A 24,617-nucleotide genomic window follows, 5' to 3' on the forward strand; every position below is an offset into this window, starting at 1 on the left:
CTACTCAAGGGTAACATTTACACTTTTTCATTTGAGACACAAATCCTGGGCTGGAACCCCTCCGGTTTGGGCAGCACTGTTGGTCAGGAGGATAAAGATCAAAAGGCTCTCAACACTTTATCTGCGTCATAGCACCAGAAAACTGAAAACCAAACTAAGACCTAGGTAAGGAAAGAGTTTATTCACAAAGACGATTGAATAGAAGAACACTTTGATTTCAGAATCTTCAAGTATTTCAAAATCAAGTAGAAAAAGTATTTTTTAAGAGGAAAGGATGAGCAAGGCCAGCAGAAACCTAGTGGGACAGAAGCAGAGGGGTGAGCAGGAGGTAAAATAGGGGTATTTTATTAGAAAATGTTTCCCCTGCCAGCTGATTCTCAGAATAAGCTGTTACAGAATATGTTCTGACCTTAGTATATTAGTGATTCCCCGAAGTTGAGGGGCAGGTCAAAGTTTAGCACACTGTGAGGAGGAGCGAAAGCTGATTACAGTTTGGTCAAGCCAAGTCAGTAGATATGTAATGGACAATTGTAGGCCATCACATTACTAGAAAAAACCCACAAGGATATTAATAATTTCTTAAAAATCATAAAATATGAAGTATGTTCAAATTTCCATTTTTCTCATAAATGGCAAACTAAAAATGTTTTCAGTTTCACTGAAATAAAATGCAAATAAGAGTTGAACTTTGCAATTGGTTCAAATGTTTTTAATTGTTTTCTAAAACAGTTTTCCCCTTCAATTCTTTATTTTTTTTCAATTTATTATAAATCCATATTGATTATCCCATATAGTCTCCTATAGTCTGAATTTTGCTTCTTGAATCTATCCATGCAGAGGCAACATATCCAACATGTTCCTCTACCCACAATATTATCTAAAAATTCGATAGCAAAATGTATTGATTACGCTTTGCCTTCTGTTTTATCAAGAACACTTTAAAATTACCAGTTGTTCCTTTATTATTATGGACATGCTTTCTGATTATTACTTTTTTGTGTGTTCACTAAATCATTCCATTTACCATGGCTTTATAATCCTCTTTAATATCCAGAAAGGAGGCCCTCTGTTAGAATATGCTCTAAATTTCTGAATGGTAATTCTTGTAAATAAACTCTAAAAATCTAATTGAGAATGCAATATGTGTAATATGTATATACAGATTATATATAAGTAAATATGTAATATACACAGATATATACATATATAAATATAAATACCTTAATACATATATACATATATATATATGATAACCTTATAATTTTCATTCACATTATTTATATTATTTACATATTATTTAAGGTCATATGGAAGTCATATTAGAACATCCATCTCCAGTTGCTCAAGTCATTTCAAGTCATTCAAGTATTTCAAAGAATTTTACTGTTTTCTTCTTCAAAAAGTGTTGCACATACCTGAGAAAAAACGTTTTTAATCTGCATAATGAGCAGTCAATAGGACTGTGGCAGTAATCAAATGAGATAGTTAAATTCATAAGTAAATGAAGCACTTCCTATAGTAGCCAGCCCAAAATATTTATTAGATATTTTTATTTGACCAGTTAGTCTGCAGTAGTTATTCCCAGAAAGGAAGTGGCCCTGTTTCTAATTCATTACCATTTGTATTGTCATACATTTTGTGCATGCTATCTTTAGAGGTTATATCTGTAAACAGTATTGACACACAACCTTTGTCATCTGAGTAATAGCATTTATTTATATTTATCATCAGTATACTAGCTTTTTAAGCAAAATTTCAGCTATCTCCTAGAATTGACTATAAATTACGTCTGGGGGTTCTACTTCTTCTTGAATAATTATTGGTAAACTGTCTTCTGTTAAATCATTTGTTATCCACCAAAGATTTCTACTAATTATTTTTCATATCTTTTTGTTAATAATTATTCTTCACTCCAATCGTGTGTGTGTTCTGTCATGTCTTCCTATGCTCTTTTAGGCTTATTATTAGTGCAAGTATACAATGATTATTTACTTTATACAAAATATGCAAAGGAACGTAATTGAAAACAAACAGTTTCGGGGCTTGCCTGGTGGCGCAGTGGTTGAGAGTCCGTCTGTCGATGCAGGGGACAAGGGGTCGTGTCCCAGTCCGGGAGGATCCCACATGCCGCGGAGCAGCTGGGCCCGTGAGCCATGGCAGTTGAGCCTGCGCGTCCGGAGCCTCTGCTTTGCAATGGGAGGGACCGCAAACGTCAGAGGCCGGCGTATAGCCAAAAAAAAAAAAAAAAAAAACCAAAAACTGTATCATGATTTTGACCAGTCTCTAAGAAAGGCAGGATTACAAGTTAATCTCAGGCTCCCACTTAATATAAAACAATTACAGTATTTCCACACTTTTGTTTTGAACCCTGAATTATGTTTTTAGACGTTGTGCTCAGTACATCATTTAACCTCACAATAACCCTATCTGATCATTCTTTATCATCTTGTTTCTGTAGACTGGGTAAATTTAAGAGTTTAGGTAGTTTTCCCAGTTTCATATAACTACTAAATTTTGAAGCTTAGATTACTTTTTGTCTGCCTTCCTTTGTATCATATTAAAGTACCATATGCATTTTATCTTGTAGACATTCACGTTTCTGTTTAAAATTATTTGAACAGTTCCACTAAAAAATAAAGTAGGTAGCATATTTGCATAGCAAGCAAAATGCTTCATGATCTAGTCCTCCCCATTTCTCATCTATCAAAAAATCCCTAACTCTCCCTACTGATTATATGGAAATTCACATTATTCCCCCAAATTGCCTTTTACTTTTTTTTTTTTTTTTTTTTGCGATACGCAGTCCTCTCACCCTTGTGGCCTCCCCTGTTGCGGAGCACAGGCTCCGGACGCGCAGGTTCAGCGGCCATGGCTCACGGGCCCAGCCGCTCTGCAGCATGTGGGAACTTCCCGGACCGGAGCACGTACCCATGTGCCCTGTCTCAGCAGGCGGACTCTCAAACACTGCGCCACCAGGAAAGCCCTTCTCCTTTATATTGATTAAATTAAAGCAACTGGGAAATGTATGCAGTAAAAAAGTAGAGAACACATTGTGTCGTTGCAGTTTTCTTCAGAGTTTCTCCCGCGAGTTGCTCTCGCCAGTTGCTCTCGCGAGTGTCTCTCTTCACCCCTCCCCCACCTCTACATCTTTCATCTTCCCTAACTCTAGTGCAGCTCATCCCTTCTTCCACCCAGCGCTACATCCGGTTCCTTATCATCTTTCTATAAGTAGAGCGCTTGCTCTTGACCGTTAGTTTCTTTAGCGGTCGTCTGAAGAGACGCGGGAGGAAGACTTCTGAAGAAGAGGACAAAGTAAGGTAAGGAATTCGGCGTTTTAGGGTGGAGAGAATAATTTATACCTCAAGAGAAAGAGTTGATACCTGTATCTTCTCCTGTTCCCAGAGAAAGCATGGTAATTCAGATTTTGATTTTTCTCTCAGGCTTTCTCTGTAAGATTTAAGAGCCGAGTAAGTTGTGTTTGTAGACATATGTCTGAATATACACTGTCTCCAGAAGTCTATCAGTTGTTCTTGAACAGTACGTTTAAGTTTTGTTCTTCCAGATAATCAGTTCCCAAGGCAGCAGTGGAAAGCCAGTGAAGTTCCTGGATTTTGTCCGTGAATTGAGAGGGTGGGGAGAGGGGTGGAGATAGGTTTGAAATGCTGTGGGAGGGAATACTGAGTAGATAATTTACCTTTGATTAGCGGCATACCCTCTTTGCTGTTTAACTTGTTTACCCCTGGGGGCGGACTGAGAAATTTACCTTTGATTAACGCGTACCCTCTTTGCTGTTTAAGTTTTTTTTTTTCTCTCACTTGCGGGTAGTGGAGCGTACGCCAGGGCGCCATTTTGTTCCGCGTGCACTTTTTTTTTCCTTACGGGTTTTCTTTGTGAAAGCAGAGGTACTGAACAATAGAGGCAAGATACCTAACTATTTTAACTTAAATGATTTAAAACCTGTAACTTTAGTTATCAGATGTCAAAATGTTGATTCACTTGACAAAAACCGTCAGATTTTAATTTTGCACATAAAGTATGTTACTCTCTTTGGACCAGTGTTTCTTAAAGTCTCTCAGTATAAGTAAAACAGTTTAAATTTCCCTCAGTAAAGGATGTAACTCCCTCCTTTGCTTTTATGACTTACCATTTTTGAAGTTTAAACAGTATTTGATGCATAATCAAGAAAAATGTGAGTAGATGGGAAAATTTTGAAAATAATGTTTAAGGTATTTTCTGCACAGTTCATAAAACTTATTAACTGTTAGATGTGTAGAATCCAGGAGCATTTTTTATTGCTTATTTTTTTGTTGTTTTTTGGAAATGAAGCGTTGAACCCTGCAGCTCAAAAGAATTTACAGTTGCCTTCTAATCTGATTTTTACACACAGGTTTTTGTAAGAGATCTATAAAAAATGGAGCATTTGTTATGCCAGTGCTTATTTTGCTTTGTGTTTCAAGTTTCCTCTCTTTTAAGTAAGAAATGGCAAATAATTTCACTGATATTGGGTACTTTACTTGAGTTTTAAACAGGTGTAATAGTTTGATACTTTTGGCTTATAATTTATTTTTTGCTATGAGTATAAAGATATATTTTTAATTACTTACAGAAAAATGGTGGAAGCAGATCAGCCTGGGAAACTGTTCATAGGAGGCCTCCATGCTGACACCAATGAAAATTCTCTTGAAGTGGTATTTGGGAAATATGGTCACATTATGGAAGGTAATTTTTAGAACCAATATATATATCTATTCAAAGCAAATGTGTGTTAAACATACACCACTGGACAGCTAAGTTATAATGCTTTTTCTGTTTTTAACACATGAGCACTTTTTATTTAAGTTTCTACTTTTTATTAGGAAAGCACTGGGCAATGAGGGAAAGTGTACACCTTAGGGGCTCCTACTACTGAGAAGGGAAAAAAGCAGCGTTATTTTCTTCCCCCGACCCGTGCTTTGCAGCATGCAGGGTCTTAGTTACCTGACCAGGGATCAAGCCCACACCGAGTAGCATGCGGCATGTGGATCTTAGTTGCCTGAAGAGGGGTCAGACCCGCGTCCCCTGCATTGGGAAAGTGGAGTCTTATCCACTGGACCACCAGGGAAGTCCCAGGGCTTTTTAAATATACTGTGGTCATAGGACATGAAATGGGAAGAGATATGCTAATTGTAGAATGGTTGAAATTATTGACTCTATTTTTAAAATACTGGAAATGATATAAAATGGAAAGGGTTTTTTTGGTTTATGTGTTTTTGTTTTTTGTTTCAGTGTTAAGTAACTTTCAGGAGGTTGTTACTGTACTGTGTCCATAACATCAAATTGAGTTAAGGAGGCCTTATGAGAAATTGTCAAAGGATTGATTATTTTGAAAATATGAAAAGTTCAATTTTATGTGAAATTTTAAATTAAAAAGATTTATGTGTATTACAGTTATTTTGATGAAGGATCGGGTAACAAACAAGTCTAGAGGCTTTGCTTTTATTACTTTTGAGAATTCTGCAGATGCAAAGAATGCTGCCAAAGATATGAATGGAAAGGTAAGAGTCTTTTAATAATATTTTGTGTTCTCCATTTAATACTATTTCTAGATTGTTTCTCTTTTTTCTAATTTTTTAAACTAACATAATGCCATATAAGCCTTCACTCTCCTTTTTGTCACATAAGTACTGGATTGTCTGGTTGGAAAGAGATTGAAATTAACATTAGCTTTAACAATATATTTTAAACCCGTTTTAGCATTCAAACATAAAAGTAAATAAGTTTTAGCCTGTAGAGCTCTCCCCAATATCCCATACTGTTTCTGTTTTTTTTTTTGCTGTACGCGGGCCTCTCACTGTTGTGGCCTCTCCCGTTACATAGCACAGGCTCCGGACGTGCAGGCTCAGCATCCGTGGCTCACGGGCCCAGCCGCTCCGCGGCATGTGGGATCCTCCCGGACCGGGGCACGAACCCGTGTTCCCTGCATCGGCAGGCGGACTCTCAACCACTGCGCCACCAAGGAAAACCCCCATACTGTTATTTTTAAGTCTCGGCGTTTTTTTTTGGTGGGGGAGCGGGTACGCGCGCCTCTCACTGTTGTGGCCTCTCCCGTTGTGGAGCACCGGCTCCGGACGTACAGGCTCAGCGGCCGTGGCTCACTGGCCCAGCCGCTCCGTGGCATGTGGGATCTTCCTGGACCAGGGCACGAACCCGTGTACCCTGCATCGGCAGGCGGACTGTCAACCACTGCGCCCCCAGGGAAGCCCAAAACTGTACTTTTAATTGCATATTTGCTCCAAGATTTTTTTTATATTGTAGGTAATATTTTTCCCATTTTATATTGCAGGTAATATCTTTTTATATTCATCATACTGTGAATTGTTAATTGTTAAAATTACCTCCAGTGCTTCTCAGTTCTCATAGTGTGGAACACATACATTAATTCCCTTTTTCTATAGCTTGGTTTCTGGTATGCTGCAGGCACTTGGCACATGTTGACCCTTTTACTTTACTTTCATATTTTAAGGTATGGTAGTACCTAAAAGTTGACTTTGACTCATGATTTTATTTTGGGTGCAGAGATAAAGTTGCGTTATGAAGAACAGTTGATGGTGATCCGCCACCCCCATTTTCTTTGTTTTCAAGCACAAGAACGCGTAGTCTGTGTAGACATTAGTCTTCACTTCTTTATTCAACAGATATTTTATTGGCAGGCATTGATTTAGCAATTGATTAATGGTTGTGGGTAAGACAAAATACCTATTTTCTTGGACACTTGTGTTCTAGGGTGAAAGATGAGAAGCATACAAGTAAAAATAAATGCAATTTCATATGGAAAAATATTAAGGGAAATTAAGTAATTTCATTAGAGCTTAAGGGGAGTGGTGGACACTATTTCTATACATATAGATCTCACAATGTTATATCCTGAATGTTGGGAGGGAGGCAGCCATTCATAAGTCTATGGGAAATATTTTGGACCCAGAAACAGAAAAGGAGGCCCTAAGGTGGGAACACATGGCTGTTGAGGCTGTTTGTATTGGGCCAGGGCCCATCCATATCCACCAGAAGTCTTAGTAGGAATTCAGCATTTAAAATTGTTTTCCAAAAATAACATGAAACAGCTAGAGTGTTTTATGTAGAGCAATTATATGATGATTTGCATTATGTTTTCAAAAATTACTTTGGCATCTATAGAAGGTTAATTTAGGAAGCTGATGGAAGATTAAGAAATGTAAGCATTTCTGAAACATAAGAATATGAAGTAGTATTATAATAAGTTACTCTTTGGGGACATGTTTAAACAATTGAATAAGGCAAGAGATGTTAAGGACCAGATAAGTGCTCTATTTAAAAAAAAAACCAGGGAAATTATTAGAAGTAAATACAGAACAGCAATCATGTTGGAAAATTTTCTTTCTCTTAATATTTAATAAATGCTAAAAATAATTAGAGTAGGAATAACCATTTTGAATAATGGATAATTCTGTTATTCCAATGAAAAATTTTATTTTTTAAATGACACGTATACTTTTATATACCCTTGGGACACTGAAAACTTTGAATGGTAGAAGTACAGAAATGAAGTGAGTTTAGTTATCCATTATAGAAAATAAAAGGGTATATTCTCTCATGATAAGTGAGAGGTATTAATCTTCTTTTAATACCAGAGGACATTTCAGGGAGCTGTAACTGCCAATACATACACTTTGTGTTGGATGACTTACTGAAAGACTGTTACTAATTAAATCTCATTTATTTGGCACAGTGAAGGACACAATCATTTCAGAAGAAAATGTTTGCTTTGTGGAAAAAATACTGATCTTGAACTAGTGCAGTAGTAAATAAATTTGATGTAATGTTACTAATGTTATACTTAATCTTTTTAGTCTTTGGATGGAAAAGCAATTAAAGTAGAGCGAGCCAACAAACCATCTTTTGACAGCGGTGGTAAACAGAGACCGCAACCTCCTGCAAGAAACAGGGGCCATCTGAGAAATCCGAGACATGGAAGAGGAGGAAATGGAAGAGGAGGAAATGGAAGAGGAGGAAATGGAAGAAGACGAAATGGAAGAAGACGAAATGGAAGAAGAGGAAATGGAAGAGGAGGAAATGGAAGAGGAGGAAATGGAAGAGCAAGAGAGCATCCCTCACGTGGAGGACACTTGGGTAATGTTTTAAAATACAAGGCTGCAGCCATAGGACCGAAAAATCATAAGTTTAACTGTATAGAAACATCTCAGTTTTTATTCCATCCTTTATGAGCAAAGTAGTCTGTAAGAATTATTAGATGATGAATTACATTGATAGTCAGAAGTATTTCTAAGTTGTAAGGACTTATTGTAGTTATAAAATGACTTAACTAGATAATATGCAAAAAGTTAATCACCTTACAGGGAAATAGCATAAATTTTAAACTAAATTCAGTCTCTTTTACCATTATTACTAATTGCCTCTTTTCTTCAAGAAGTTTTCTACAGAGTGTACTACTATCGATCATACATTAGAATTTTTCATTTTAGGGCCAATAACTTTATATGAGTTTAAGTCAGTGATTCATTAATAATCTATTAGAAATACATTGATTAATTTTATTCTGAGAGTAGACTTATTGCATCATAAAAATACTAGAGAATCTTGAAAACTACACCACGGAAAATAAAAGTCACTCAGAATATCCACAATTCAGGGATAAACACTTCATATTTTAGGTTTCACCTTGCAGTATTTGTCTTAAGTGTATGTGTTCAGAAATCTAAGCAAATCTCCGTTGTCATTTTGATATGAGGCTTTCCTCCCTGGGTCTGTTGTTTGCATTTGGGGGAAAATACCTTAGGGAAATAAATAGGGCTTTAGATTCTAAAAGGTGTCTTTGATTCAGGAAAAGAGTAAAAACCTCTGCTTCAGAAACATGTATGTTTTCTTTCTGTGTGTATTAGAGGAGAAAGTCGTTGAAAATATATTTTTTGAATTTTTTCAGAGAAGTTTTCTACTTAGTAAGAAAAGGAGGAAAAGCACTTTGCATTTCAAAAACTTCCATATATTTAACAACCTTTGCTTCACCTATTAACCATAACCAGTCTTCAGAAATAAAACATTTGGTTTCTTTTTGTGTTAATTAGATGTGTGAATTTTAGGAAATGTTTTTTGAAAGTTCAGTTAAAGGGTGTGCCCATTTTAAGATAACATAGTTTTGTTCTTTTCCCCCTAACTTGATCTTGAGAAAAGTTTACTAGTTCGTATTCTGCCATGTGTAAGAATACTCATTTTTTCTTGCCTGTGGCACTACAGGGGAATTGGAATATATCTAAACATCTTTCTGGTTAGAAAGGTAAAACATAAATTTTCAGTATTTAATGTGCATTTCTTAAATACTATTAAAATTGAACGCAACATAGCCCTTTTCACTGAAAAATCAACATTAAGAGTTGATCTGTGAATAACACAGGCTTGAACTGTGGGTCAACTTACAAGCAGATTTTTTTTTCAATAAATACATATTACATCACTACGTGATCCAAGGTTGGTTGAATCCATGGATGCAGAACTAGGGATACTGGGCCAACTGTAAAGTTATAAGCAGATATTCTCCTGCAAAGGGGGTTGTTTGTATGTATATACTTAACTGTTAGGTAATGCATTTTTTATTCATCTTTTTTATTTTTAATGTTTTGATCTATACCTAGGATGGAGCGGCTGGGCCCATGGGCCATGGCCGCTGAGCCTGCGCGTCCAAAGCCTGTGCTCTGCAACGGGAAAGGCCACAACCGTGAGAGGCCCACGTACCGCAAAAAAAAAAAAAAAGCTTCCTTGACACCAGAATTATATAACTAATAACTTATCATCTTCCTCCTAAACTGATCAAAGTTCAGGTTTACATTTAATTTATCCAGGTTTTTCTGTACTCTCTTTCTTTTCCCCAAACTGCTTTCATACCAGTGGTTCTTGAATTTCTTCCTAGATTTTCCAAACTGACTTTTACAGTAAGTCTTTGAACTGTACTAACTTATGTGTCATATGAGCAAACAATCTTACTGGTTTAGACAAATATGAAAGCTGAAGACTGGGGTAATTGTTTAGTGAAAATTTATAACAATAAGTGAAACTTGACCAATGAAAAAATGTTGATTCTAGTTAACTAAAAAGATTTCATTTAAACACAGGTTGTGGTGGATATACTCCTAGTCTCAATGCGAGTTCTTCCAGGGGACCCTTTCCAGTTAAAAGAGGACCATCTTCGAGAAGTGGAGGTCCTCCTCCTAAAAGATCTGCTCAAAGACCAAGCAGTAGTGGGATGGGAAGACAAGGTAAATGCTATGTAATGCAGAGGCAGTTGATTCTTATTAATGAAAGTGAGCTATTTTAAACAGAATGTTTAAGCAAAATGGAAAGTGAGAAGTATATGAACATGTTTACCAATCACTAATTTATTGATTGATTTGTGGTTGGGAAATAATCTTTTAGTTTCTAATTATACATGTAGTAGGTGATTAGCAGTGCAGTGGGGAAAACATTGCTTGTATGTCCATGTTTGCTATAGAATTCCTCTTAATTTAAGTTGTTGCTAACACTTTTTGGTTAGTAGGCTTCTTTATCACATAGTTTCAATATCAGAATTTTCATGAAAACTATGTCCTGTGAGAGAATGTTCTGGTCTGTAGAGTAGTTTAGCTATGTATATTGGCCACCTGGTTTTTAATTTAATTATTATAAACAATAACTGAAACTTGCCATATGAACTGTAGTTTGTGCTCTTAACTTTTTTAGCACTGTTTTCTGATCCTTAATATGGTACGGACTTGAAACAGTCATTTTCAAATTGCCATTTTATGTGTAGAATATTAATGAAGCCAAATGTAGCACGGTATTGACTTCAAAATACAACAGAAGCTAAGAAGCCTACCCTTTCCATTATTAGATGGTTAGCCTAGTGAACAAACAAGAGAAGAGAACAAACAACGTCCTAGTGACCTCTAGGAATTAGGAATAAGAATTAACACATGAAGAGAACATTATTTATGGGAGATAGTTTCATATTTTGGAAGTGGTACAGTGTTTTTCAAATGAGCCCTTTATTGCTAATAAACAATAGAAGTCACTATTGCTATCATCATAAAAGGTCAATAATTAAGGTTGTACACATAAAGGAGAGAGCCAACCACTTGGTGATTGAATATGTGACAGTAGTTACCAAAAATTAATTATTTGCTCAAATTTTGAGAAGTTTTCCCTACTGCTGGTAATTTAAAGGGTATGTGAAATGTATAGGGAACGGGAGGTGTACCGAAAATAAAATGTTCAGTGGTATCATTTAAAGGGAAACAAAAATGTGCATAAATGGAATTTTAGAAGGAGTAGTTTTTTAAAATGATTTTGGAGAGAGGAAGGATATCAGACTTTTGAATTTTTCCTGGAAACATTACTGTCAATTTTGAGATACTTAAACACAAGCATTTTTAAATTAAAGGCTCAGTATCACGTGGAAGACATTATGGAGCTTCTCCTCACAGAGAGCCAGTCTCTTTTCGGAGAGTTGGCTATATGTCACGAAGAGATGGTGGTTATGCTACTAAAGATAGGTAAGAAAAAACACAGTATATGAATTAAGCCATGGTTAATTTTGTTGTTCTTGCTGAAATTTACCTAACACAAAATTGAACATTTAAAAGTGAACAATTCAGTAACATTTAGTACACTTAACAGTGTTATGCAACCACCAGCTCTGTTCAGTTCCAAAACATTTCATTACCCCAAAATAAAATTAATAAGCAGTCACTCCCATTTTCTCCCGCCTTGTCCCTGGTAGGTGCCCATCTGTGTCCTTATCTATGAATTTATCTAATCCTGAATATATCATACTAATGGAATCAAACACTATGTGACCTTTATTACCCAGCTTTCCCTTAGCATAAATGTTTTCAAGGATCATTCATGCTGTAGCATGAATCACTACTTCTGATCTTTTTTTTTTTTTGGCTGACTAAATATTCCATTTTATGTGTGGTTAACATGGTTTGTTTATCCATCTGTGTGGGTTATTCCCATCATAGTGCTGTCATGAATACTCCTGTACAAGCATTTGGGTACCTGTATTCAATTCTTTTTGAGTGTATATATACTTAGGAGTGGAATTCCTGGGACATATAGTAATTCTTTAATTTTTTAAGGAACTGCTAATCTTTTCCACAGAGCCTGTACTATTTTACATTTCTGCCACGCACATACATGATTTGTTTCTCTGCATCTGCACCAGCACTTGATATATTCTGTTTGTTTTTTTTAAATTATAGCCAGTCTGATAGGTGCAAAGTAGATATTTCATTTTGGTTTTGAATTGCATTTCCATAATAAATACGTTGAGCAGCTTTTCATGTCCTTGTTGGTTATTGTGTATCTTCCTTGAACAAAAGTATATTCAAGTCCTTTGCCCGTTTAAAATTTTTTGTCTTTCTGTTGTCTGAATTCTTTATATATTCTGGATATTATAAGTTGCATTTAAAATTTTATCTGCTTTATTTAACTTATTCAAGCAGAGCTTATCCAAGCTCCCGAGACAGCAAGGATTATACTCCACCACGTAGAGTCAATGCATACCGTTATTATGGACATTCAAGTTCTTGGAATGATCATCCCTCTGGGGAACATAGGTAATATAAAGTTTTGTGTTTTTATCAAATAAAAACATTCTTTTAAATTATGTGATCGTGACACGTAATTTAAATCTATGACATTCTTTTAAATTTAGTGATCGTGATGGCTGTGGTGGAAGTCGTGATAGAGATTATTCTGAATATCGAAGTGGAAGGTCTTACAGGGATTCATGTGGGAGTTACGGTAAGAGTCCAGTTACAACCTGTAAATCATAGAATTAGACTTAACCAGATCGTTGTTTACTCTAATTTTACTTCAGTTCCTCAAAGGTAAAACTATGTTTAGCATGGCCTTTTTGATAAATTAAAGACCTTTGAATTATTTTCTTAATAGCTCACTTAAAATGCAATGAAGGGTAAATTGACAGTCTCATCTTTATTTCTCATTACAGAAAAACTATTTTAACATTTTTCTTTTTTTTTTTGCGGTACACGGGCCTCTCTCTCACCGTTGTGGCCTCTCCCGCTGCGGAGCACAGGCTCCGGACGTGCAGGCCCAGTGGCCGTGGCCCACGGTCCCAGCCGCTCCGCGGCATGTGGGATCCTCCCAGGCCGGGGCACGAACCCGCGTCCCCTGCATCGGCAGGCGGACTCTCAACCACTGCACCACCAGGGAAGCCCCTATTTTAACATTTTCAAATAATCAGTAGAGTGCTATTAAAAGTATGAAGCATAGGAACATTATGAAGGTGAGAATTTCAGTCCATTTTCAGAAAATAACATTTACTTTAAAATAAACTACTTAGGCTGAAAAATATTGCTCGCTCTTTTAAATAAATGTGAAAGCCCTTCACTGTTGCTACATAGTTTATATTTTCATAGCAGAGACAGATAAAGCTTATCTTTTCAAATATTTAGCACTTTAAGTCATGTTATATGATACCAGAAAAATTTGTAATGTTTAAATTTAGTTTATGAATCATTAACTTCACAGGTGACTCCCGTGGTGCACCAGCAGCACAAAGGGCCCCTGTGACTTACGGTGGAAGCAGTCGCTATGATAGCAATACAACAGATGGATATGGAGGAGGTCCGGAAGGTTACTCAAGCAGCCAAAGTAATACTTATTCAAGTGGTCGTGAGCGTGGAAGACAAGAACAACCAGGGTTTCCACCCTCTGTGAATGGGGGCTACCTTGCTCCTCGTGACTCATACAGTAGCTCAGGTTGTGGGGCTTCCAGGGGAGGTTATGCGGGAAGCCAATATGAATGAGAGGGCCAAAGCAGATATTAAAAATAACACTCAGTTATGTACCAAATGTTCTTTACAAAGGAAAAGTTTAAGTTGGTTTCTTTAATTGATGCTTGAATACTACTAAAAGAAAAATGTTGGTTTGGGGGGAACAGGCATATATTAACTTTCCCTTTATGACTTTTCAGAGAAAATGACAACATGGAATTATTCAAAGTACTTTCATAGTTGTTAATGTTAGTTGAAAAGTAGAAGTTGTGTTTAAAATGTAATGCTCAGAATTTTCAGAGTAAAACAATTTCATGAAATATTTCTTGTTAATTATACTGCTGAGTTAAACAAGCATAAAACTTTTGTTTGGAGGATGAATTGTGCTGTTTGCCTAAACTTTTCCTTTGTGTCTTTGAACATGAATGTATTCAAAATTAAGCAATGTGTTATTTCTCCATCACAAGCTGTGACTGTTTTCCAGTTAGGCTAAGCAAATTACATGTTCCTTTTTGAAAGCTTAAACATACAAAAGGTTTGAGAAGTCTCCAAAAAGGCTGAAAAACAATGTTTGCATTATTACTGACATTCTATGTGCCTTTATCCTTTTAAAGCAATAGTATAGGGCTTCCCTGGTGGCGCAGTGGTTGAGATTCTGCCTGCTAAAGCAGGGAACACGGGTTCGAGCCCTGGTCTGGGAGGATCCCACGTGCCGCGGGGCAGCTGGGCCCGTGAGCCACAACTACGGAGCCTGCGCGTCTGGAGCCTGTGCTCCGCAACCAAAAGAGGCCGCGATAGTGAGAGCCCCGCACACCGCGATGAAGAGTAGCCCCTGCTTGTCACAGCTAGAGAAAGCCCTCGCACAGAAACGAAGACCCAGCACAGCAAAAATAAATTAATTAATTAATAAACTCCTACCCCCAACATCTCCTTTAAAAAAAAAAAGCAATAGTATAAATGAAAGGAAAATTTACACATGTGAATGTAATGAGTTTAAGAAATCTTGAGGTTAAGTATCTATTTTCTGATCCATATTCAAGTGGCAGATGACCAACGTGGGAATAATGATAATAAAACCAATTTTCCACTAAATGTAAATGGAACCAGTTAACTTTTCTGAGTATATATCTTAGTGAAAGTTAGTACCCCTGGACTGTAAAACATTGGGAAACGTTTTAAGTACTACTGTTTTTAACTTTATTTTGGCGTGCCTGTGCCATTGGAGCCAGGAGTTCCTGCTCCAAAATCAGAAAATCAGAATCCGGTTTGCCTCGGGACCTTTAACCACTGGGAGCTCTCAGAAAATGTACAAGGAAATGCATGGTGGCCGAAGTTGCTGGATACTTTTCTTCCAGGGGACAGAGAGCCCGAAGCTCTGTGGCATGAGAAGGGAGTGTCCAGCAAACCCAGCTCTTTGCTCGACTTGGAATTCCTTTGCTCAAGAGCAGAAAAGCCATGCAGTGAAGAGCTCCGTCTGAGTGTCTGTCTGTCTCCCTTCTGTCTTTGTGTGTGTGTGTGTGTGTGTGTGTGTGTGTGTGTGTGGTGTGTGCGTGCGTTCTTGTTTCTGTACGTATCTGCTCCCTCCCTCTGTGGCCCACTCTCCTGGGATCCCCTCTGGATACTTAAACTCTCCGAGAAATTCTACCTTGCCTGGCACCAAAAGACCTCTCCTCGTCTGTGATTGGCACCCACGGGTTCTCGGACTTTGTGTGACCACACGTTTGCATAGTGCCTTTCAAACGCTTGAGTGGCAGGCAGAAATTGCCTTTCTGCTAGCCAACACAAGGTGACAAGCGTCCCTCCGGGAACGGACATTGACACATGGCACAAGACGAAGTTGACTTGGCCATCCTGTCTTTTGAGAGACCGAGAGAGGGAGACACTCTTTGGTGGCACTGGGGAACGCCAGAAACTTTATTTGGACACGTGCGCACACACTGAGGTGCTGAGGACTGCACCCAGTCAAGGGCCACCACGCACGCATGCATGCCTTCACCACTGCCAACCCGAGGATGTGAATTTTGCCGACCCTAAGGATGCCCTGTGAAAGTGGTTCTGCTCTCGTCCACCTTCCAAATGAGATCACATCCCAGCCCAGCCCTTCGCCCCAGTCTTGTGGGACAGGGGAGCAGGGGTAGAATCCAGCTAAGCCATCACGGCCATACTCCTGAGCCACAAGGCTTGTCAGAACATTAGAGTGATGTCTTAAAGCAGCAAAATCAGTGTGAGGCAGTCGGTTATGCCTCGGTGTGGGTCGGTGTGCCAAACCTTATGAAACAAAGGCCAGGTGTTTCTCAAGGGCCTACACAGGGGTGGGGGAAAGGTTGCTCATGCACTGGAGAAGGAGATAATGGTGGCTGTAGCTGAGATGGGAGTGGGGCTGGAGGGGTGGAGGGTGGGTCTTTCCTCTTTGGGCCTGGGCATCGGGCCCTTTATGATTCTCATGTACTTTACATCCTCCCTGTCCTTCCACAGGTGCTTTCTTCCTCCCTCTAGTCTCAGCCCCTGGTCGAGGGTGCTGGCGTGTGATGCCACTTACACTTAGCTCCACGGGTGGTACCTCTGGGCTGGAGTCCCTGGCTTGGGGGCTTCAACTGGCCCACAGTTTACGTACGTTCTATAAGCTCTTTAAGCTTTTCCACATCCCCGCGTCCATCCCAACGTCCACGCATGCATGACAGTAGTCGTGCCTGTTCCTGAGCACGCACGTGCATCACGTGCCCCCCCACTCCCCCCACACACACACTACACACGGGCAGGTACCTATGCAGAACTCTACACGTACCTGTTTCCACGAGAAAGGATTTTGGTCAGCGCCCCCTTGTTTACTGTTCCAGTTGTTTTCTGTCCCCCGCCTCCCCTCTGTGGATCTAGCCCATGTGCACATTGAGCTCCACGGGTTGTTCTTGGAACGATTGCCCTGCCTGTGGGACAGTGTGGTTCAAAGTGAGTGCAGTGGGAGGCTGAGTCACGTGCACCTGTGTTCTGTTTCCTCCCGGTTGCCTTCGACAGGGTGACCGTGGGGCGCACGCAGGCTCGATTCCATTCCCCGTGCCCCTGTCTGTGGCACCATACAGGAAGACAAGGTGCTGGGGGCCCAGCCGACTTGGGACACGCTTTCCTCTTCCCTCAGCTGTCAGGTTGGTTCGCGTGTCCCCGGGTCGCCTGCTTAGAGAGGTGCTCCAGGGCTCCCTTTGCTCTGTAGGTGTTTGCCCTCAGCTGGTTTCTCTTTCCCCCTCAGGCAGCTGTGGGAGGCCACGGGGAACCAGGTCGTGGCTACGTGTGTGCTACAATGTCCTGAAGGTGGATGCAGCACTTGGGTGAAGAAATTAGTCTCTGAAGGTGAGGCTGAAAAGAGGAGGTGGGCTCCCTTCCCGTCTGCCCTGCTGTTTACTGCTAAACACGCACAGGGCCCCCACCCTGATGGCCACCCTGGGAATCTTGCCTGCCCCGGGGGCCAGCGTCAACCCGTCCCTGGTGCAGAAAGCAGCACCCTCTTCATTCGCCGGGAGGCCCTCTGCCCACTCGGGGTCTCACTGACTTGGTCAAGGACAAGGCTACCTTTCCATTCCTCTCGGTAGCTCTGTGTTGGCCGAGCCTACCGCTCGGCTGTAGGTCCGCTGACCCCCTGGTAACGGGTTGGCCAGGTGACACCGAAGAGCCTGACCTAGGAACCAGGGGCCCTGCCAGTGTCACCTGGGGCAGACCTCCTTCAGGTTCTGTGTGATACACAGAGAGAATGTGCCCCCAGCGGCACCGGGCAGAGACGTGCCAGGAGAGAAGGGCATAGGGACCGGAGGATGTGATCGCTTTAGACAGGCAGCGAGGCGGGATATCTGACAGAGGGGCTCCTGGCCGCAGTCAGAGAAAGAGACACGAGCTCATGCGCGGAAATGGCAGGGCCCCCAACACGGGCAGGGCCGAGCTTAGACGCTGCCTCGCAAGGGACAAGGACACCAAGACCCTGGCCGACTTCAACACAGAAACCGTCTTCACAGAGATGGAGCCTGCGTGCTCCCTCCTGAGTGGATGAGGGAGATCCCCGCTGGACAAGAAGTCATACGTCTCAGGGCCCCGATAACCCGATATGCCAAGGGACGACGCGGTGAGGGACAGCATGGAGGATGTGGGCCCTCCACCTTGAACAACAGCTACAGGGGAAGCCCCGCGTGCCGTGCCCCAGCGGGGCTGACAGGTTTCCACCCTCAAAGTCGAAGCTTTGTTCCCCAGGGTGAATCTCAGTGAGGCGCATCCACTGGGTTGGACCACGAGGCCCCGGCGGTGGGCACCCGGGGCCACAGCGGGCAGTGTAAGCCTTCCTTCCCCACCGGGGGGTGGCCTGACCATTTCTGCCACATCGTGCCTGGGCAGGCGGGCCGCACCTGAACCCAGCCATGGCGCCTTACGCGTGGGTGGCCCAGGTCAAGCTGTGGGAGGACGCTGTCCAACCTTCCCTCTAGCCTTTCATCCTTGCCAGGCCCCTCCCAGCAGCGCTGACCAGGGCAAGAGGGCTCCAGGGACTTGGGCCCGGCTGAGGGTCGGAGGTCCCCCGCTGCCCTGTGTCCCACGTGTAGCCGCAGGGCCACTGCACGTAGTTTCCCTTTGCCTCCACGGTAGGGAACCCTAGGCACCGGAGTGTGGGAGCCACGAGGGAGGCTCCCTTCCAGCTTAAGGATCACGGAGCTGAGGAGGGACAGAGTCCCTGTCTGTCTGTGTGTCTGTCTCTCTGCCTGCGGGGACAGCAGCCGGAGCGGGGCAGGCCTTCCTCTCTAGGCCACGGCTGTGTGCCACCCTAGAAGTGTACACCACGGCCCTCAGGGCTTCAGATCCCCAAGGCTGATGCACGGCAGGGCGCAGCCAGTGCAGCTGGGAGGCGAGGACGAGGATTCCTGAAGCTGCCCTGGTGCTGCAACCCTCCTTGGTCTTGAAACAGCTGCGGGGGCAGTGGGCACCCACGTGGTCTCAGGAGTCCAAACAAGCAAAGGAAGGTCAGCGTGGCCGGTACCACAGGGACAGAGGTGCTCCCCTTGGAACCAAAGTGCAGGCAACGGGGAGGGAGCGCGGGGGACCGCGCTCCACTCTCCCAAGCCCAGCTGCCGCAGAGTCGGTCCCGGACCTCGTGCATTGGGCCAGAGGTGTGCCTGGAAAGCAGCTGTCCGCTCAGGAAGGAGCACTCCCGGTGCCCGCCATCCCTTCCCCTCACCTGCCCCGGGCCACCCCCCATGCCCCACCCCAAAACGGATCCCTGGGCCTCCCGGCCCGAGGTCTGTCTGCTCCAGGGCTTTCTCTTTCACGAGGCCTGGCGCACAGTAAGCTGAGAGGAGCCTGCCACGTAGCGGGGTCCAGGCCTGCCGAAGGGATGTGCGGATGGAGGCTCCCAGAGGACGAGAACTGCTCACCGGACAGTTTCTTGAGGAGAAGCGTGCTCCTCTTGGGCATTAGTTCCGCTAAGCGTCCCGCCCCCTCCGCTCCCTAGGGCAGGCTCGGATAGAGGATTTTAGCCTCTGCGTAGCAGACTGAGTAACAGTTACGTGCTGCCCCTCGGATCGCCAGGGCGGGAAGCAAGGCAGGTGGCACACCTGTGGTTTGGGAAGGCAGGTGGGTGCCCTTCAGCCGCTTCCCCTCAGCCCTCAGCCCTCACCTTTGCCCCTCTGCCTGTTGCATGCAGGGATGAGAGCCCAGGAAAAGGAAGGGATTCACGGGCGGCCTTTCGCTCACGAGGGAACGGGGCTTCTCTCTGGCAGTTCCTCTCTTCCCCAGTCAGCAGAGCCGGGAAGCCAGCAAGCCGTCTGCTGCGCCCGCAGGCATTGCTCTCTGTCACCGTCCCAGGGTCCCTGCATGCAAACAGCCCGGCCGCCTTCCTTGTCTGCTCGCTCACTCGCCCGCACGCACACACTCACCCACGCCGCCACCGGGGCACACAGCGACATGTCACACCGGCGTCTGCCTCACGCGTCCTTGGAACGCTGCCCCGCGGGGCGGGCTGCTAGTGCCCGCAAGGATCCCACGCTCCCACCCTGTGTGCTCAACGGTCAGCCTGAGCTTAAGGAGTCACCTGCCTCGCGTCGTGCCAGTGTGCGCCAGACGTCCTGGACAGAGGCTGCTGGCTCAGGCACGGGCCCTAGGCGGCACCAGGCCATTAGGCCCCTGCAGGCCAGGGCCCTTCCCTGTCTCCTTGCCCTGCCTGCGGAGCAAGTCTCCAGTTCAGCAGGCTCTCTTTCTTTGCCTCCTCCTCCTTCCAGTCCCTGCCCTGTGAGGAAGGCCCTGGGCCTCTCCGGAATCCCACATCGTCCTGCCCTCCCCACGTCCTCCACTTCCCCAGGCCCGCCATCTCGCCCACAGACAGGGAGGTCCGCAGGCACGGGCTAAGAAGCCCCACACCACTTGATTCACTCGTGAATACTCCACGAACCCCCGTACCTATACACACACACCAAGACAGGAGCACTTGTGAGCGTGTTTATGTCTCTCTGGGCGTCATTCCCGGCACGTGGGGCCCCGCTCTCTGGAACCTTCATTGGCCATCCTTTCCTCGTTTCTCCCGTGGGCACCCGAACCGCGTAGGTAGACACCTCCACCCGTCTCCCACATCTGTAGACGCCTCCTGACTCTGGTGCTCTTTGGCCAACCTCTGAGGCTCCCCCGGCGCCTTCATCTCTGGGTCTGGAGTGCGCCCGACACACAGACACGTACACACACACAGGAGCACAGGGACGGGAACACAAACGGGGCACAAGGCGTCTCAGCAGGGGACACTGGCTGTGTCCAGCAATATGAGACATGGCGTTGGTGGGCGGTAGGCCCGGCCCTTTTGTGGTCCCTTGCCATTTCCTGCCCCAGGTCCTCAATATTGCCCCCAGCTAGCCTTGTGCCGTTTCCGGGACTGTCTGTGTGGTGGTGCTGGGAGGCTCAGGGATGGACGTGAAAATTCAAAGAAGACTCGGAAAGTCAGCAAAGAGGCGGGAGGAGACTCGGAATGAAGCTCCTCGGCATCTGTAGGCCTTTGCCAGGAGGGAGGGGCCAGAGGGAGGGGCCCAGGTGATCCCCAGCTGAGGGCAGGCTGAAGCCAGGGACTGCTGATTCACACACAGGTGCCTGCTTAAGGAGGTGCTTGCCTCTTTCATAGACACCTGGGGCACTCACCCTGAAAGTTTAGCTGGTTAGAGTCCTGCTACCCCGTGTGCCCTACAGTCCTCCCGGCTCCATTCTCACCCTCTCACCCGCCGCCAAGGCCGGGATGACCTGAAACCCAGCTCCGCCCACAGTGTGCTCTCAGCCTGAGCTTTCCCATTTGGGAAAAGGGAGAGCCCCAGTGTACCCGGACCACACTCATTTCAGCGCCCAGCCCCTGGGCTCCTTAACCACCTGTCCTCGTCTCAGTTACCTGTCCCCGTGGGGCCTTCCTCCCTCGGGTAGTAGCGCAGAGGATTGGGCCACAGGTCCTCGCCGATGATCTGGTAGGGGAAAGGGGCCAGGTCGGGACAGGGCAGGCCAGGCCCACGTCCCTCCCCCCAAGCAGCCGGGGGACTCCAGCGTCACCACCGCTGAGGGGGACCAGAGGCACCCCACCTCAGCAATCTTGTTAGACCCTGGGCAGTTGTGGTCAGACAACCAGTTGAGGAAGTGAAGGCCGGTGGGGTCCTGCCTGTGGCTGGGAGCTCCCCGTTCATAATCCCAGAACCAATAGATGCTAGTGGAACGAGACGCCCTGTACCCTGGAGGAAGACAGGGGAGACAGGAAAGGATCACAGTCACGGTGGCCCAGCATCCACGCCCTTCCCCAGCCTGCCCTCACCCCGCAGCCCCGCGGGAGCCCCTCCTACCAGCGATGCTAAGGTGATACTCCTTAAGGATCACGTCATTCCAGAAGTAGGGGTTGGGTCGAAAGAAAAACTTCAACTTGCAGTGGTGCCTCGGATGGCCCAGTTCCTTCACCTGCCACGCCCAAGAGGAGGAGAAGGGCAGGAGCTCTTCTAGGGGTCCTGAGCTTGCCTGCTTGGCAGCCACGAACCATTTCCCCTTCCCTCTCCTGCTGCTTACACCCAACCTTTAAGGACAACCCCGCCCCCTCCCTACCGGCCACCTGCCTCCACCCACGACGCCCCAGTCTCTCCAGACGGACCTCCAAATTGATCATGTAGCTAAGCAGGTCTTCATCTTGGTCACTGATCACGGCCGAAATCTGGGGGTGGTTCATAATCTGCTTTAGGTCAAGGAGGCTTCACATGCCACACCTCAGGGAAGGAAGAGCTACAAGCCGCAGAGCCAGTCCCCAGACCCGCCAGAGGAAGAGACTGCAGCAGCAGATCTGCCAGATCCGTGAGCGCTAACGCCCATCCGGCCCTCAAAGACATCCTCGGCCCCTGCCCTGCCATCAGACGTGCTCTTGCCTGTGGCTGCCTTGGGGTCCAGTGCACCCACCCGGGGAGGGCCTGTTTCCTGAACGAACCTGATCTCTACCTGACCTGTGTGTGCTGGGTGCCGGCATGTCACTCCTTAAGCAGTCTAGATGTGCTGTCGCTGCCTCATGCCTTCTCTTACGCCGTGTGTGCATGGGCTTGTGGGTGTTTGTGTGAGTGCCTGTGTGTGTGTGTGTGAGTACGTGCGCGTGTGTGTGTGTTCAAAGACGAAGCCTTGGGCCTTTGCCCTGTTTCCTGTCTTCAGAAGGGCCTGCGTGGGTGTGTCTGGAGCTCTGCAGGACTCACAGGGTCCACGGGGAGGTCAGGGGCGTGCCTGCGCCTGTGTGTCTTCCACAGACTCGAGTGTGCTGGTAAAAGGCCTGTGGAGGTAAGGATTCTTGCCGGCCCAAGAGCGTGTCCGGGGTCCTGGTGTCCGGCCAAGGACAGCTGCCCCTTACAACTTCACCCCGTGTGCAGGCAGGACCTTGTGCTTTCGCACTGAGGCAGCTGGAACAACTACACGGGCTCTGACTGACCAGGACGGGTATTGGGACTTCCGCTTGTCTCCTGCCAGTTCCCCGGGATAATGCACACTTCCAGTAACTGCTCTGTGTGAGGGGTGCTCGGGGCTATTCCCAATTGTGACCTTGCCACGGGCTCTTCCCTCCACCCTGGGGAAGTACTGCTGTGCACGCTGCAGGCCAAGACCATTCACCCAAAGTTGTCACTCAGACACCTACAGCTGTGGCCTCCCTCTGTTCCTGCTGCCTCTTTGGAGCCACTCATGCCCTCCTGTACCCACATTCCTCAGTGCTCTTGGCCTGCACCTGCACCCACCGCTCCCCCTCCCCCACCCCACCCTCACCCCCGCCGCTCCTACTCCTGCTCCTCCTTCACCACAGCCAACCCCAAGGGGCCTCTGTAAGGATACGGCTCTGGTCCAGAAGCCAGGGATGCCCTGAATGATGGCGCTTCTGCCATCCAAGTGAGACTCCCGCCGCTGACAAATCCTGCGCTTGAGCCGAGTGTAGGTCCTGCTGGCTTGGGTATTCAGAGTGCTTAGCTCTAACTGCAGGGCCTGCAGCGCCTGCAGCACCTCCAGCGGGGACCCGGTGATCGTGGGTCGAGGCCCTGGCTCGTCCTGCCCCTGCTCCTGGGGCTCCTCCTCCGGCTCTTCCGCCACCACCTGCTTCCGCTCTTCCTGCTCTTCCTGCTGCTGCTCCTCCGCCACCACCTCAACCTCATCCATCATGTCCTCCACAGGCAGCCAAAACACCTCCCCGATCCGCGCCACCTCTCCCTCCAACAGGGCCGGGCATTGCTGCACCACCTCCCCGCTAAAGATGGCGGCCTCCTCGCCCCCACCATCAACTAGTGCCAGCACCACACCTGGGGACCCGCGGGCCCCTGCTTCCTGAGGACCCCCTCCCACACCTCGAATGACCCCGGGTCCCGCCTCACTGCCCATGCGGACCTGGCTCTGAGCTGGGGCAGCGGCGAAGGTGCGGCAGCTGGAAGCTCAGTACGTGGGCCGCACAGCACGCAGGCCTAGCGACTAGAATCACGCTTCGCTGCGGACCGAACCGTTCCCTGGAGCCTCTGCGGTGAAGAGAGCTGAAACGCATGCGCAGGAGCATTGGCCACCAGGCATGCGTGTCCAGGTGGCAGGAAGGAGTTCCAAGCCACGCCCAGGCCGCTCGGCCCCATCACGACCAATCAGGGCGAGGACAGTGGGCGTCACCCTCGGCTGCCTCGCCCCTCGCCCTGTGGAAACAGGCCGGCCTCTGGGATTGCCGGGTCCCCCCAAACACCACTTCCCTCTGCCCGGCTTAGCAGCCCAGGTTCCACAAGGAGCTGGCCTCCAGGGAGGCCTCCGGCCTTGCGTCTGGGGTGCCCGGGTGCCCTGTGATACCTATGTGGCCTATGCCAGTTGGAGCCAGGAGTTCCTGCTCCAAACTCAGAAAATCGGAATCTGGTTTCCCTCGGGACCTTTAACCACTGGGAACTCTCAGAAAATGTACAAGGAAATGCATGGTGGCCGAAGTTGCTGGATACTTTTCTTCCAGGGGACAGAGAGCCCGAAGCTCTGTGGCATGAGAGGGGAGTGTCCGGCAAACCCAGCTCTTTGCTAGACTTGAAATCCTTTGCTCAAGAGCAGAAAAGCCATGCAGTGAAGAGCTCCCTCTGAGTGTCTGTCTGTCTCCCCTCTGTCTTTGTGTGTGTGTGTGTGTGTGTGTGTGTGTGTGTGGTGTGTGCGTGCGCGTTCTTGTTTCTGTATGTATCTGCTCCCTCCCTCTGTGGCCCACTCTCCTGGGATCCCCTCTGGATACTTAAACTCTCCGAGAAATTCTACCTTGCCTGGCACCAAAAGAGCTCTCCTCGTCTGTCATTGGCACCCACGGGTTCTCGGACT

General features: G+C 46.0%; 2 protein-coding genes across 2 annotated transcripts; one reads left to right on the forward strand and one right to left on the reverse strand.

The window, feature by feature from the left end:
* Positions 1-4,610: 4,610 nt before the first annotated feature.
* On the forward strand, positions 4,611-17,106 carry LOC309978852 (uncharacterized protein; the record flags this gene model as incomplete). Its single annotated transcript, XM_082865498.1, has 7 exons — positions 4,611-4,719; positions 5,428-5,534; positions 7,866-7,926; positions 10,162-10,283; positions 11,444-11,555; positions 12,722-12,810; positions 17,047-17,106. The coding sequence occupies 7 exons, from the start codon at positions 4,611-4,613 to the stop codon at positions 17,104-17,106; spliced, it is 660 nt and encodes a 219-aa protein (XP_082721624.1).
* A 1,155-nt stretch (positions 17,107-18,261) lies between these two features.
* Positions 18,262-23,672, reverse strand: LOC309978853 (testis-specific Y-encoded protein 1-like; the record flags this gene model as incomplete). The annotated part of the gene is made up of 5 exons (XM_082865499.1): positions 18,262-18,428; positions 21,190-21,259; positions 21,375-21,520; positions 21,629-21,740; positions 23,070-23,672. The coding sequence occupies 5 exons, from the start codon at positions 23,670-23,672 to the stop codon at positions 18,262-18,264; spliced, it is 1,098 nt and encodes a 365-aa protein (XP_082721625.1).
* Positions 23,673-24,617: the final 945 nt, after the last annotated feature.

Source organism: Leucopleurus acutus (assembly GCF_964270905.1).
Source record: "Leucopleurus acutus genome assembly, chromosome: Y".
In the NCBI taxonomy this organism is placed as follows: Eukaryota; Metazoa; Chordata; class Mammalia; order Artiodactyla; family Delphinidae; genus Leucopleurus; species Leucopleurus acutus.